We start from the raw sequence: 12,555 nt of genomic DNA on the forward strand, positions 1-12,555 counted from the left end.
CCTCTCTCTCATGGACTGATATGTAATTGAAACAAAAAAGCTTAATATGTTTTCTACTTATAACACATCTAAGAGACAAAAAAAAAAAAAAAAAAATTGTGTCACATCATTCTTACAGCATCACTAATATAACAAATACACAAGACATATTATATACCCAATTTGATAGCCCCAAGCTAGCTTAACCTGACAAATTATAGAGTTATTATGCATAATATTACCTGAACTTTTGACACCTAATAGGTGCTTGTACAGACGAGTTGATTTTTACGGTAATGGTTCACTAAATTTGCTCTGAATTGGTTCGGATATTTTCTGAAACAATGTTTTGTTATTGGTTCCACTTCTGTAGATGTATGATTAAAAAATCAAGAAATTTTCTTGGATTTGGAGGTTTTTTTCTTTCTATTTAAAATGCTGTTTAGAAGTGATTATATTTGAAGAAAAGAAATGAAATATTGGTATTGGTGAGAAGCAGAATCATTAAATAATTACTTGTCTGTACTTAATTTTTTTAAAAATTTGAAAATTATTCTGGGTATTTACGTAAAATTATTAACTTTTTTCTATAGAAACAAAAACAATTTTAATTAAAAAAATGAAATATTAAAGTTGGTAACCTATTAAAATTATTGAGTAATTACCATACACGCCCTGGGCTGTACTTGATACACGCAGGTATGTGAGGCAGCAGATTCAGGTTTGCTAACTCGCACTGAATTCAACTCAAATCGGCTTAGTACAAAGATCTGAGCTTCTTGTGTCATATAAGTAACACGTACTTGAAGATAGCCCCAGAAATAAAACCCTGAACTCTGAGGTCAACTGGAAGTTATTTGATAGCCAGAGTCTGCAGATCATATTTGAAATATATACCATTGAATTGATATCTTTGTGGAAAGGAACCACACATCAAAAAGGATTTTTTTATCAACTGAAAGATAGTTTTGAAAATCATAAATTTGCAAGTCATACTTATTACACACACACACACAGAGGAATATTTAATTTTCATTATTTCTTTTCTTGTGGAACCAGACATGGAAGACTTTCCTTCCTCTTTTTATTTAATAGTTTGAGACATGGTCCTCTTACTTACCACATTGTCATATCATAAAGACAGTCTGGAACCTCACACCTACATTGAAAGCTTTCTTAGCATCTGCATTGACTGTATTCCAGTTGTAATATCCCTTACGTGTCTGACATCAGAGCCATCACTTTCACAATCATTGACATTAACAGCATTCCACATATCAGACAATAAACGTATAAATGCTCATGATGGTTTCCTTTGAATTTTGAATGCTGTTAATCTAAAAAAAAGCTATTAGGTGTTACATTTCATAGCCAGAACTAAATGCCTAGATTATGTGATATGGAGAGAGAGAGAGAGAGAGAGAGAGGGAGGTGTGTGTGTGTGTGAAAGAGAGAGAGAGAGTGTATGTGTGTGTGTGTGTGAGAGAGAGAGAGAGAGAGAGAGAGAGAGTGTGTGAGAGAGAGAGAGAGAGAGAGAGAGAGAGAGAGAGAGAGAAATATGGCAGCACAGGTAACCTAAAAAGACTGGAAGTATTTAATCATTTGCTGTACTGCTGAGGTAATATCAACAGAACTGTTTCTTAAATAGCTCCAAATATTAACCTCACTGGGTGCAGATTCCACTGGCATTAGTCGTGCTGTTATTACGAAAAATACCGGTTACCAATGGAACGAAAACATTAAACATGCTTTAGTCTGTCGACTTACACTACTGGGATGAGAGAGAGAGAGAGAGAGAGAGAGAGAAAGGTGTTGGATGACAGAGAGAGAAAGAGAGAGAGAGAGAGAGAGATGTTAGATGACAGAGACGCTCGATGAGAGAGAGAGAGAGAGAGAGGTGGGAGGTTAAAAGCATACATTTCTCATATTATCAACATAAACCTTGTTTCAAATTTTATAAAAATAAGTGAGGAAAAAATCAACTGTCTACAAGTTTTACTTAAGAAAATCCATCATGAGTCAGTGTGGTCCAGAAAAACATTGACATCATTACTTGTTTCCACATCATATTGTTTTTTCAAGTGGCATCTTCTTCTTGTACAAGGAGAATCACTCATGTCACTTACATAAGCTACATCTAATGGCTAGGGTGTGTAAACTTATTTAGTAATCTGAATGATATCATTAAGTTCCCCTTTGGCTTTTTAGCCTGCGTATGGCTAAGTTTGACATTGATGTGATATAAAAAATATTTAAAAAATAGTCATGCCCCCTTCAATGAAAAAAAGTCAGAAAAACATACATGTTTTTGCTCTATTTAAAGGGATAATAACTCTTCGTATGAGATCTATATTTCACAATAAAAACATTGTGAATAACTCATAGAAATATAATATATTCTGTTTTAACACAAAAATGGCAGTTATAGCTATTTTTTCTGATATCTGAGCTTGTCTTTAGACCACTTGACCTCCATTGATGGCTATACTCTGTTAAAATCTCTTAAGAGATTTTAACAAAAAACCAAACTTTTTAGAAAAAAACCAGGGACTAACTTTGAATGTAAAAATTGATTCATTTACCATTGGTAAGTATGGGAAAATTGTTGTTTACTCCAGGAAAATTCATTTTTTGGCCGAAACGAAGAGTTATTATCCCTTTAATAATAACACTACTTTTTGTGGTGAGAGGACAACCTGCAAACATACTGCCTATAGTGACTTATATTCACAGATGAACAAAATATATAAAGAAAGGGTGTAATTATAAAAGGTGACTGGAATGTAGCTCCGAAATTAATAAGATAATTAAAATCACCACCAGACAGAAAATATGAGTTAAAAATAGTAACTATAATGCAAGGGAAACAAACTGAAAACATAACATATACCACATGGCTTCAGGTTTGGTCCAAAAGAGCAAAGTGTGGATTTACTGTTAAAATGTATTCTTACTGTGTATGGTAATTACTTGATTTTTTTTAAAGTCATAATTTCTTAAAATTAGAATGTTCTATTTTAGTGGTAGCAACCAAACTAAAAAGCAGGCTACCTTATAGTTATATTCTATACAAAAAAAATACTACAAAAGCTGCACAGAAATATATAAACTGGCAATTTTTCCCCAGTCGAAAAGAAGGAGAAATTACCATCATTTTACCCTCAATTTTCCAGTGAGTACTGCTGCTCCTCTTTCTTTTCACATTAATTCAAAGATGTGCAGTGCTGTAAGGGGTGTGTTCAGTAACACATGTTAACATTATCACTGGTAGACATGAAATCGGAGGTGAAAGACATTGCTTGACGTGCCAACTTGGGGGAATTCTAATCAAAATTCCTGGGAGCCAGATATACGTACTGTTATTTTCACCAGATGATACTGAGTGAGTCTAAAATTAGACAAGACTTGCGTCATTTGTGGTAGATTTCTGACTTTTTAAGTATGTTTATCTTCATTCAAGTAACTATCCACTCAGTAGAAAAGATTTTAAATGTTTCCCAACTACAATTTTTGTTTTCTTGAGCACAGTAATGACTGATAAAATTTTCAAGGTCTGGTTAAAATGTGAGTCTAATCAGTCCAGGGAACTGGCAGCAATTTTAAAAGCCTGCATTTTGAATTAACAGTGTAGCAAGAAGTCCTCCAGTGCAACAATTTTTACAACTACCTCTGGTTGGGTTGTCTGGCTGTTTTTAAGTGTTTACAGCATGTCAGTATTACCACCTAGATGTGGCCAGATACTTTGATGATAAAAGATTATTGAAGGCTGTCCAGTTTCTGCCCACCTATTATCATTACTAACTGACACTTAGTAAGATTATAAATTTGACATTTATTCTGTGAGAAGTGACTCTTTGAACTTCACATACAGAGACTTGAACATTTACTGTGTTTTCTCAAACTTCAAAATAAATTCAAGTCAATTTATTTCTGTACTGGTACATAGATCTTGTACAATAAAATAAAATGAAATAATAATACAGTATGAGAATGAGCAAACATATCTTTTTATAATGGACAGATGTATTAATTAAAATACTAACAAAATTTTCTAACTAAATGGTGAGGTACAACTTCTTTGTGTGTTTACATATATATCATAAACACAAATCATGCCGCATACATTTACAATTATATCAACAATAATATGGAGTAATTAAAATTTATAAAGAATATGCTATGAGTTGCCAAGTAGATCAGTTTTTATCACTTCTTTTCTTATATGATTTCATTATAAAATTGGAAAGGGAGGCTAAATTTTCCTTGCTGGCATTGTTTAATTTTCTATATACTCATTAACCGTCTCTCTGAACATCTAGAACATCCACATCCACTGCTGAACAAATTAAATTTTCAAGTCAGTTTTGTTCACACAACAACACTAGCATAATGTGCACGGCAATGTAGAGTTACTGGTCAAACCCTTCTCTCATTCCACCAATTAGTTTAATTTGAATGATGAAGTCTTTTAGTTAAAGGTGTTTAATTAAAGGTTGCCATACAGGAAATATGTCACCAGGGCTGGGTGTATGTAACTATGGTATTTTGTCTCATTAAGGACAGGTAAATGGACTGATTATCTTATGACCAATATATCATCTTGACATCTACGTTGTAGTCCCTAACAGAACCTGTTAATTCCTGTGTATAGACACAATCCAAATATTGTTTTATCTAAAGTCTAACAAAGAGAGAAAAAATGGATAATCTTAATAAATTGATGGCATTGATACATAAGTGCATTGATAAATGAACAAAGAAAAGAAGTAACACACACACAAAAAAAAAATACCATAATTTTACTTCACACTGAAATGAAGTATATTCATGTCTCTACAATTGTAAATAAACGAGCACAATGACAGGAATGTAAACGGACTTGTCCAGTTTTCTACAGTAACCTTTAAACGAAATATGTTCTTGCATGTTGAAATGCATAACAACTACATGTTAGCATGAATACTACACTGGAACTTTCCCTTCCTCACTTAGAAAAGCTCAAACATTTCACAGTTGCTGTTGGGGGAAAAATTCCAAGTATCATTACAAGGTATCATAAACCGACACAACCATATTTGCAAAGGACAAGGCAAATCCTACTAAAATCAGTTATAAATTCCTTGCACAACCTCAAAGTAATTGGGTTTTAAATGACATTTGATTTAAGTGGTAAGTATTGCAACAAAATACTCCCATGTCATGTATTACGAGTGACTCAACAATATTGACCTTTTGACTTGTTTGTGTACCAAATTTAAGAGTATAATAAAGAGAATTTGCTCAGTTTGTAAGTATGCATATGATTGTACTTTTAATTTTTTGATCTCATTTACAATGTTTCTTATCTGTCAAAGACATTTGAACTTAAATTGTTAATTAATTTTGGAAATTCATTTGTTTTATTTGTTTTACTACTTGAATGAACATATTTTTGATGGGATATCATGTCACAAACCAAAAAAAGATGTAATGTTTAAAATGCTCATTTGTTAGTCTTTATTTCTGATTTATGGTCATGATATGAATTGGATTAATCTTTACCTCTTAGTTTTTTCTTAGTTTTTTAATAACTTTTTTATTATACAGTTTTCATAAACTAAATACACTTCAATATATATCCAGGAACAAAAAGAAAAAGAAAGAGAAATCAAGGAACAGGAGAAAGACCAGAAGAAGACACAGCCCCATTCTCAACCAGCACAATCTCAATCTCACCAAACACAATCGCTGCAGCACTCGCAGCAGAGACATCCACGGTTACCTCAGTCCTCACGCGTACCTAAGTTTTACTTTCCCATGGGACCGCCTGTGGCGCGGGAAGAGAACGACGCCATGCTGCAGAGAGTGGCCGAAGTTTTTTCTGCAGCAGAAGGAGGGAAGATTTATAAACATCAGATGGAGATGGTGACTAAAGTGAGTAGGATGTTTTAAGAATTTAAGATTATAATTTTTTGATTTAATTATTTATTTTGAAACCAGCTCTCTCAGAGTACTTTGATTATGCAAAATGAAAATAATGATTAAAGAAAATTTGAAATAATTGTTTTAAAAGACCTTAGGAGACCCAGATTTAGTTGCTATTGTAATCATTTCTATATCCTATCAAAATGACAGTCTATTCTTAAAATTTTATCAACATTTCTGAAAAACTTTTAACAAGTGAATAAACCAACACCAGTGAAAAAATGATTTCCTTTGGAAAGGAGGCACATTTACTAGGAGCAGATGGTTGTGTTCAAACAGATAACAGAAAAGGAAAAAAGCGCTTAACCTTTTGGTAGAAACACAAACAGATAAAATCAAAATGCCATCAAGCACCTCAAGAGACAGGTGGATAGCTAGATGTGATAGACTCAGTTTAAAACCAGGACACAGATTTCCACCACACCTGCTTGGTATCAATACACTTTAGGTAGACTGGTAACTTTATAACTTCACTCTCCACCTGGTGCTGTCAGAGCCAATAAACTGACCGATTTGAACTGGTTTCCCCCCATGCCCTTATTTGAGAGAGTTTCAGTTTTCAAGCACCTGGTGTAATTGCTTAAATAAGCGTGGTTTTGATTAAAAGGGAAGTAGAACTTTGCTGATATTTTTTCCAAATGTTGGAAAGCATTTAAGTGCTTTTTTGTGGATTTTTCAAGTCTGGTTTAAAAAAAAAAAAAAAATATATATATATATATATATATATATATATATATATATATATATATATATATATATATATATATATATATATATATATATATATTTGTTTTACAATCCATTTTGTTATGTATTTTTCTAAAAGAATCAGCCAGGCAGCTAAGCAGTGTCTGATGCAGATAGGTTGTTTACTGACTAGGAAATATGACAGTTTAGTCAGATGTGACAGTTGAGATAGGGCATTGTGTTAAGATGTGACACTTGGAGAAAATATTATAAAATTGTAACACAAGATTATATATGTGGAAATTAAATTGCTCAAGCAGACTTGTTAAATGGTAATTACGTATATTTTATTTTTTTATTTTTACTTTTTCCTCTTAGGCCTGTGATGTACCATTCTATTGGAAAAGTCTCATATTCAACTCAGCTGGAGGAGACAAATATGGGTTTATTACACTACAGTCTTTCACTGTTTTATGGAAAAAGTAAGTTAAACCCAAACTGCAGATTAACATAACAGTAGATAAAATGCCAAATGTTTCATAAAGATATTTAGTCGCAGCTTTTTAATGCAAGTTTCTGAAACACTCCCTTCCACAGATACCATTTATGCGAGGGGTTATCCCCTTGAGAATACTTTTTTCAATGATGAATTTACTATGCCATTATATTTTGATGACTAATGACTAAAAGATGTTAATGAATTCTTGTTTCAGACTTACTGCCAATTGCCATGACGATGCAGCAAGATTTGTCAGTCTTTTAGCAAAACCAGGGTGCTTTTATCTGACTACAGAGGAGTTTGTGCCATTAATACAGGTAAAATCACCCCCATCTCTCTCTCTCTCTCTCTCTCTCTCTCTCTCTCTCTCTCTCTCTCTCTCTCTCTCTCTCTTGATATTTAAAATAAAATGTTTAACTTTATCCACGATTAAGTTTTTCCAGTGGGTGTCAGTATTCTTTGAATTAAGACTTTAAGTATGGTGGTTATATGACGCAAACTGTTACTTAACCAGGTGAGAGAGGAAGTTGACTGCAATCAGCAGAGAGATCTGCAGGTGTGAAAACAGTTCTGTTGATCTTACCTGTCAGTTAGTGTCAACTTGTTCTAGGGTCACTATTAAGTTCTGCTGTGGAGATAAGAATCTTGAGAAGACCAGATCAAGATGGTGGTTCTTTTCAAAACAGTACAACCAGTTAGTGTCACACTGTCTTGTAGTCTGGCTTAATCTCTTGTCACTTTACTTGAATATTTACAGATACAGTGATATTGGCTCTGAGATTTTATTGCCTCGGGTGGCTTTATTGTGGGACAGTAAGTGTCATGTATGGTGTCACCAGGTGCCAAATAGAGGTCCCAGCTTCTTTGTCAGATAAGATCCATTGTGCCTAAATATTTGTTGTTTGTGAAGTTCCCTGTGTATTTATAGCCTTTAATTAGTCAGGGTGTGAACAACATTGCTTCTTTTTGTCCTCCATTGCTCATCCTGGCAAGTCACCTGCAGGGTCCTGACACATTATTATCAACCAATTAAATTTAGGTATTAGGGTCACATGATATGTTAGCAGGTGACATAGTTTTTCACTTTTTCTCCAATGTGTTGTTGATTGAAAGCATTTCCAGCCAATCAGGGAGTGAAGTAGGTCACCTTAGCCAATCAAATAAGAGAGGAGGAACTTGTTGACACATGTCAACAGTGTTTTATTGTTTGGCTGGTTTAAAAAGGAGGGGAAGACATTTGTGGCATCACTTCAGTGGCAGACACTGACACCTCTACATTGGTTAACTGACAGAATTTAGGTCTTCCTCCATTTGTCTCTCAGTTCAAGATCAAGGCGTGCGTTGCTAAACGTACACTGTGTAATCTTATAATTCATCATGTCTCTGCATAATATGTATGAAGAATCTGAAGGAGCAGGGGCCAACATCCATGATAGTATAGAGAACGACTATCTGACTGAGAGTGATGGAGACCAGCTGAGTGAAAAGATAGATATGGCCAGTGACACAGTCGCTCTGCTCAGTGCCCTTGCGAGGGACCTTCGCGTCAGGTACGAGAGGGCTCAGAGAACCAAGCGGAACAGCTACCTGTGCAAACTACGTATCTTGTTGATAGCCATTCAGGGCCTGAGGGACACCTTCTACGAGTACACTGTGAGGAAGTGTGACGAGCTGGAGAGAATAGAAAGGAGAGTTGAAATTGAGCAGGGGCTGCAGTCACTGGAATATGATGATGATGACACTGACTCAGACTTAGATGATTACAATGAATACTAGTTGGTCACTCCATCTTGGCTTCTCAACATGGTGTTTATGATCACTAGATACTGGATGGCTGTTAGGAAAGAGAGAGAGAGAGAGAGCAAGATAGTTTATCTAGCACAGATATTGACCTGTTCATTGCAGTAACAAAGGCCCTTTTCAGGGCCACTATCACTTCCCAGAAAAGCTAAAGCCAATTAATTTGCCCAATTTAAAAAGAAAGATTTTTTTCTGATTTTTTTTATTCATTTTTAAAAATATTTATTTCAGATTTAACAGATACCTGCCTTGCATCAGAGCTCACATATTAAAATATTTTAGAATTATTATCTTTATAACCACTGTTTCCTTTGTTTTCATCATACCAGTAGGTAAAATTCTTGAATTTATTGTTCCAGGATGTTGTGGACACACATCCAGGGCTCACTTTTTTACAAGATGCACCTGAATTCCACTCTAGATATGTACACACAGTGAGTAACATGAGATTTTACGCTGAAATAATAAAGATAATAATTATTGATCTATAGAATAACCTTACAAATTTCAGAAGTGTTGAGGAGGGGGGGGAGCTGAAGAACCTCCCTTTTAATCAGGGAGGCCCATATTGAATGGAAATTTGATCTACATTTTATGTGGTTTAGCACTTTGCATCCACAAAGGGGGATAAAAAAGTTTGCACAAAAAGTTCACAAAAAAAGTTCTTTTCATACAAAGAAGACCCCACCCCCCCTCAATTTGCTGGCTTGGTTGTAAGGATAAGGGGACAGAAGGAGAGATGTGTCTTAGTTTATGTTGATGTTGGATACTGAACATATATTACTAGTTATAACTTTCTTTGCATATTTTTATTGCTCAGGTTAACATAAACATATTGATTGTTTTCAAAATTAATTGTTTTAGAGCTTCAACTTTCTGTCAGTCTTCTCCTTAGATATACCTGAGAATACTTCTAACATTGTTTCAGTATTCATATTTTATTTTGAAGCATTTGTTCCCACAGTTGTTGTACAGTGCTTTACAGCCTCACATGTATCTTAATTGAAATGATTTCAGGTAATAGCTAGGATATTCTACTGTGTAAATAGATCCTGGTCAGGTAGAATAACAGTACATGAACTGAGGAGAAGTAGCTTTCTGCAGGTGAGGAAGTGAAATCACATTATTACCTCTGCAAAGAAAGTCACGTTTTTGGTTCCTTTACTTTGTTTGTTAGCAGTGTTATGCAGAAACTTATGGGCATATAACAGTAAAAATTTTAAGGTAGTTCTGAAATGGTCCATGGAACAAATGATGAGGTCTTGGTCATAGTCTATTTATTAAATAATGGCTGATCAATATTTCTTTTTTTTTTTGTCTTGGTGGAGGTTTGCGCTCTGTGAGTGCTTTTCATAGCATAGAAATAGTTTTCTGGTAGGGAAAAACTTAATAATTCGTCTGCTGAACTTGTGTGGAAGATGTAAAAAGCTGTAACAAAATAACTTTTTGGGGGTATGGACATTTTTATGCAGTACCAACGGTTACAGTAGGAAATATTCAAAATTTATCAACTTCATTGCTCCTTACAGGTTTTATCAATATTAGAAGATGAAGAAGACATCAACCAAGTCACAGAATATTTCTCCTATGAACATTTTTATGTAATCTATTGTAAGTTCTGGGAGTTAGACAAGGACCACGATCTCTTCATCAACAAGGAGGATCTGGCCAGACACAATGACCATGGTGAGTAGTGTCCAAAATGGACTATAGGTGACACTGTTGTGAATGTGAAACTAAAATAACTTGTCTCTTGACTTTGTAGCCAAATTTTTAATTTTGACTTGCTATTGCTTATAGTAATTATTGAAAGTCTTATTATTAAAAATTCTTTGTTTATTGTGATTTTTATTTGAAAAGTTTTAATTTGGTTTTTGTTCTGTTCCAGCAATCTCTACACGGATGATAGACAGGATTTTCTCTGGTGCTGTGACGAGAGGCAAGAACATTATGGAAGGCAAGATGAACTATACAGACTTTGTCTGGTTCCTGCTGGCAGAGGAAGACAAAAGACAGCCCACCAGGTCAGCCATCTTGTTATTTTCATCACTAGGGATTTGATTTATCAGTTGTTGGTTGTGTTATTTATGTTTCCTTACTTAAATTCAGTCACAATGCTATTGGTCATAAACAAAATACTGGCCAAACTTTTCTTGTTTCTTTCCTTTTGGATTTAATCTTTTTTTTTCATTTTTATTTTCATAAGCTTCTTACAGATTATTTGGCAGTATATTTTTATTTCATTAACTTCACAGATTGCTGTAATTTTCATGATTAAATTGTTAAAACTCATTAACTGTATTACACGTAGAATATCAGTTTGGTGTTCCTCAAACATATTCCAAAATTCAAATAATTCAATCTGCAGCATCGAATACTGGTTCCGCTGCATGGACCTGGATGGGGATGGCGTCCTCTCCATGTATGAGCTGGAGTATTTCTATGAGGAACAGGTTCAGAAGATGGAAGCAATAGGAATAGAGCCACTGCCATTTGAGGATTGTCTATGTCAGGTGAAATACAGTGTATATACTGCAATGTAACCATGTCAAATGAGTATACACTTCTTAGTGTTTTTTTTTGTGATATGTTTGTTAAGGTATTATATGAAAAAAAAAGTAAAATGGTGTTTTCAAGACAACATGCCTATAAACAATTGTTTCCATTACTTGAAACATTTTCTTGCGAACATTTAGAGTATGTAAGTATGTTTTACAGCTGCTTTAAACTAGATGTTAGTTTCAATCTAAGACCATTTGTCAATGACAAAAAATAAAATGTCATCTTGATTACAGATGCTGGATTTAGTAAAACCAAGGGACACCACAAAGATCACATTGGGAGATTTGAAGGCATGCAAGCTGACACATATATTCTTTGACACCTTCTTCAACCTTGAGAAATACTTGGACCATGAGCAGAGAGATCCATTTGCCAATGCTAGGGTGAGTGTGGTAGTTGAGATTGGGTTAAGAGGTGGGCGAGGGTGGCTGAATTGTGTTAGGTGTGACAGTGGAATTCTGAGAGTTTTTCTGTTGCTAACTGAATTAGTTGGAATAAAATGAAATGTGGCAGATTATGATGAAGGGTTGTAAAACAGGTACAATGAGTTGATGTCATGTGAAGAGGTCTGTTTAAATGTATAAGGGAAATGTATTAGTTATGTCGTTTTTAAGCATACTTAAAATACAACCATCATGTCATGAAATTGGATTTATTGTATTTAAAATATCTCAAACACAGTTAAAGGATTTTTTTAAATATTGTTTTTGCTTATATTTGAAGCACAAGTAGCACCTGATTATTTTAGTAGTCGGTTTAGATTCAGTTTGATTTTTCGTTATTTTTTCATTTTCATTTACACTGTCTCCATTTGTTGCTGACTTGTAATTTTCTGACCCTTATCAGACCTAGCTACCTGTTGTCCATACATTCACAATTGATATGTTATCACATAACCCCCTCTGTCTCCCCCAGGACCTGGACAGTGAAGGCCCAGAGGTGTCTGACTGGGACCGCTACGCCGCTGAGGAGTACGAGATCTTGGTGGCTGAAGAGGGAGGTGTAGAGAACCCTGATGATATGTGAGTTGACTCTGAGGCTTGCTTATTTACTTTATCCTGATG

The 12,555-nt window shown here is 34.5% G+C and overlaps 1 protein-coding gene across 4 annotated transcripts in view; it reads left to right on the forward strand.

Moving 5' to 3' along the window:
- The window catches only part of LOC106176948 (serine/threonine-protein phosphatase 2A regulatory subunit B'' subunit beta), a 46,293-nt gene that overhangs the window by 30,852 nt on the left and 2,886 nt on the right, over positions 1-12,555 (forward strand). For all 4 annotated transcript variants that reach the window (XM_013559537.2, XM_086996563.1, XM_013559538.2 and 1 more), the window contains 10 exons: positions 5,602-5,892; positions 7,009-7,112; positions 7,344-7,446; positions 9,289-9,363; positions 9,947-10,033; positions 10,459-10,615; positions 10,818-10,953; positions 11,298-11,442; positions 11,725-11,874; positions 12,407-12,513. In XM_013559537.2, coding sequence (XP_013414991.2) covers positions 5,602-5,892; positions 7,009-7,112; positions 7,344-7,446; positions 9,289-9,363; positions 9,947-10,033; positions 10,459-10,615; positions 10,818-10,953; positions 11,298-11,442; positions 11,725-11,874; positions 12,407-12,513 — 1,355 coding nt within the window. The remainder of the gene's footprint in view (positions 1-5,601; positions 5,893-7,008; positions 7,113-7,343; positions 7,447-9,288; positions 9,364-9,946; positions 10,034-10,458; positions 10,616-10,817; positions 10,954-11,297; positions 11,443-11,724; positions 11,875-12,406; positions 12,514-12,555) is intronic.

Source organism: Lingula anatina, chromosome 10 (assembly GCF_051362555.1).
Source record: "Lingula anatina isolate TDL-2025a chromosome 10, LinAna3.0, whole genome shotgun sequence".
Classification (NCBI taxonomy): Eukaryota; Metazoa; Brachiopoda; class Lingulata; order Lingulida; family Lingulidae; genus Lingula; species Lingula anatina.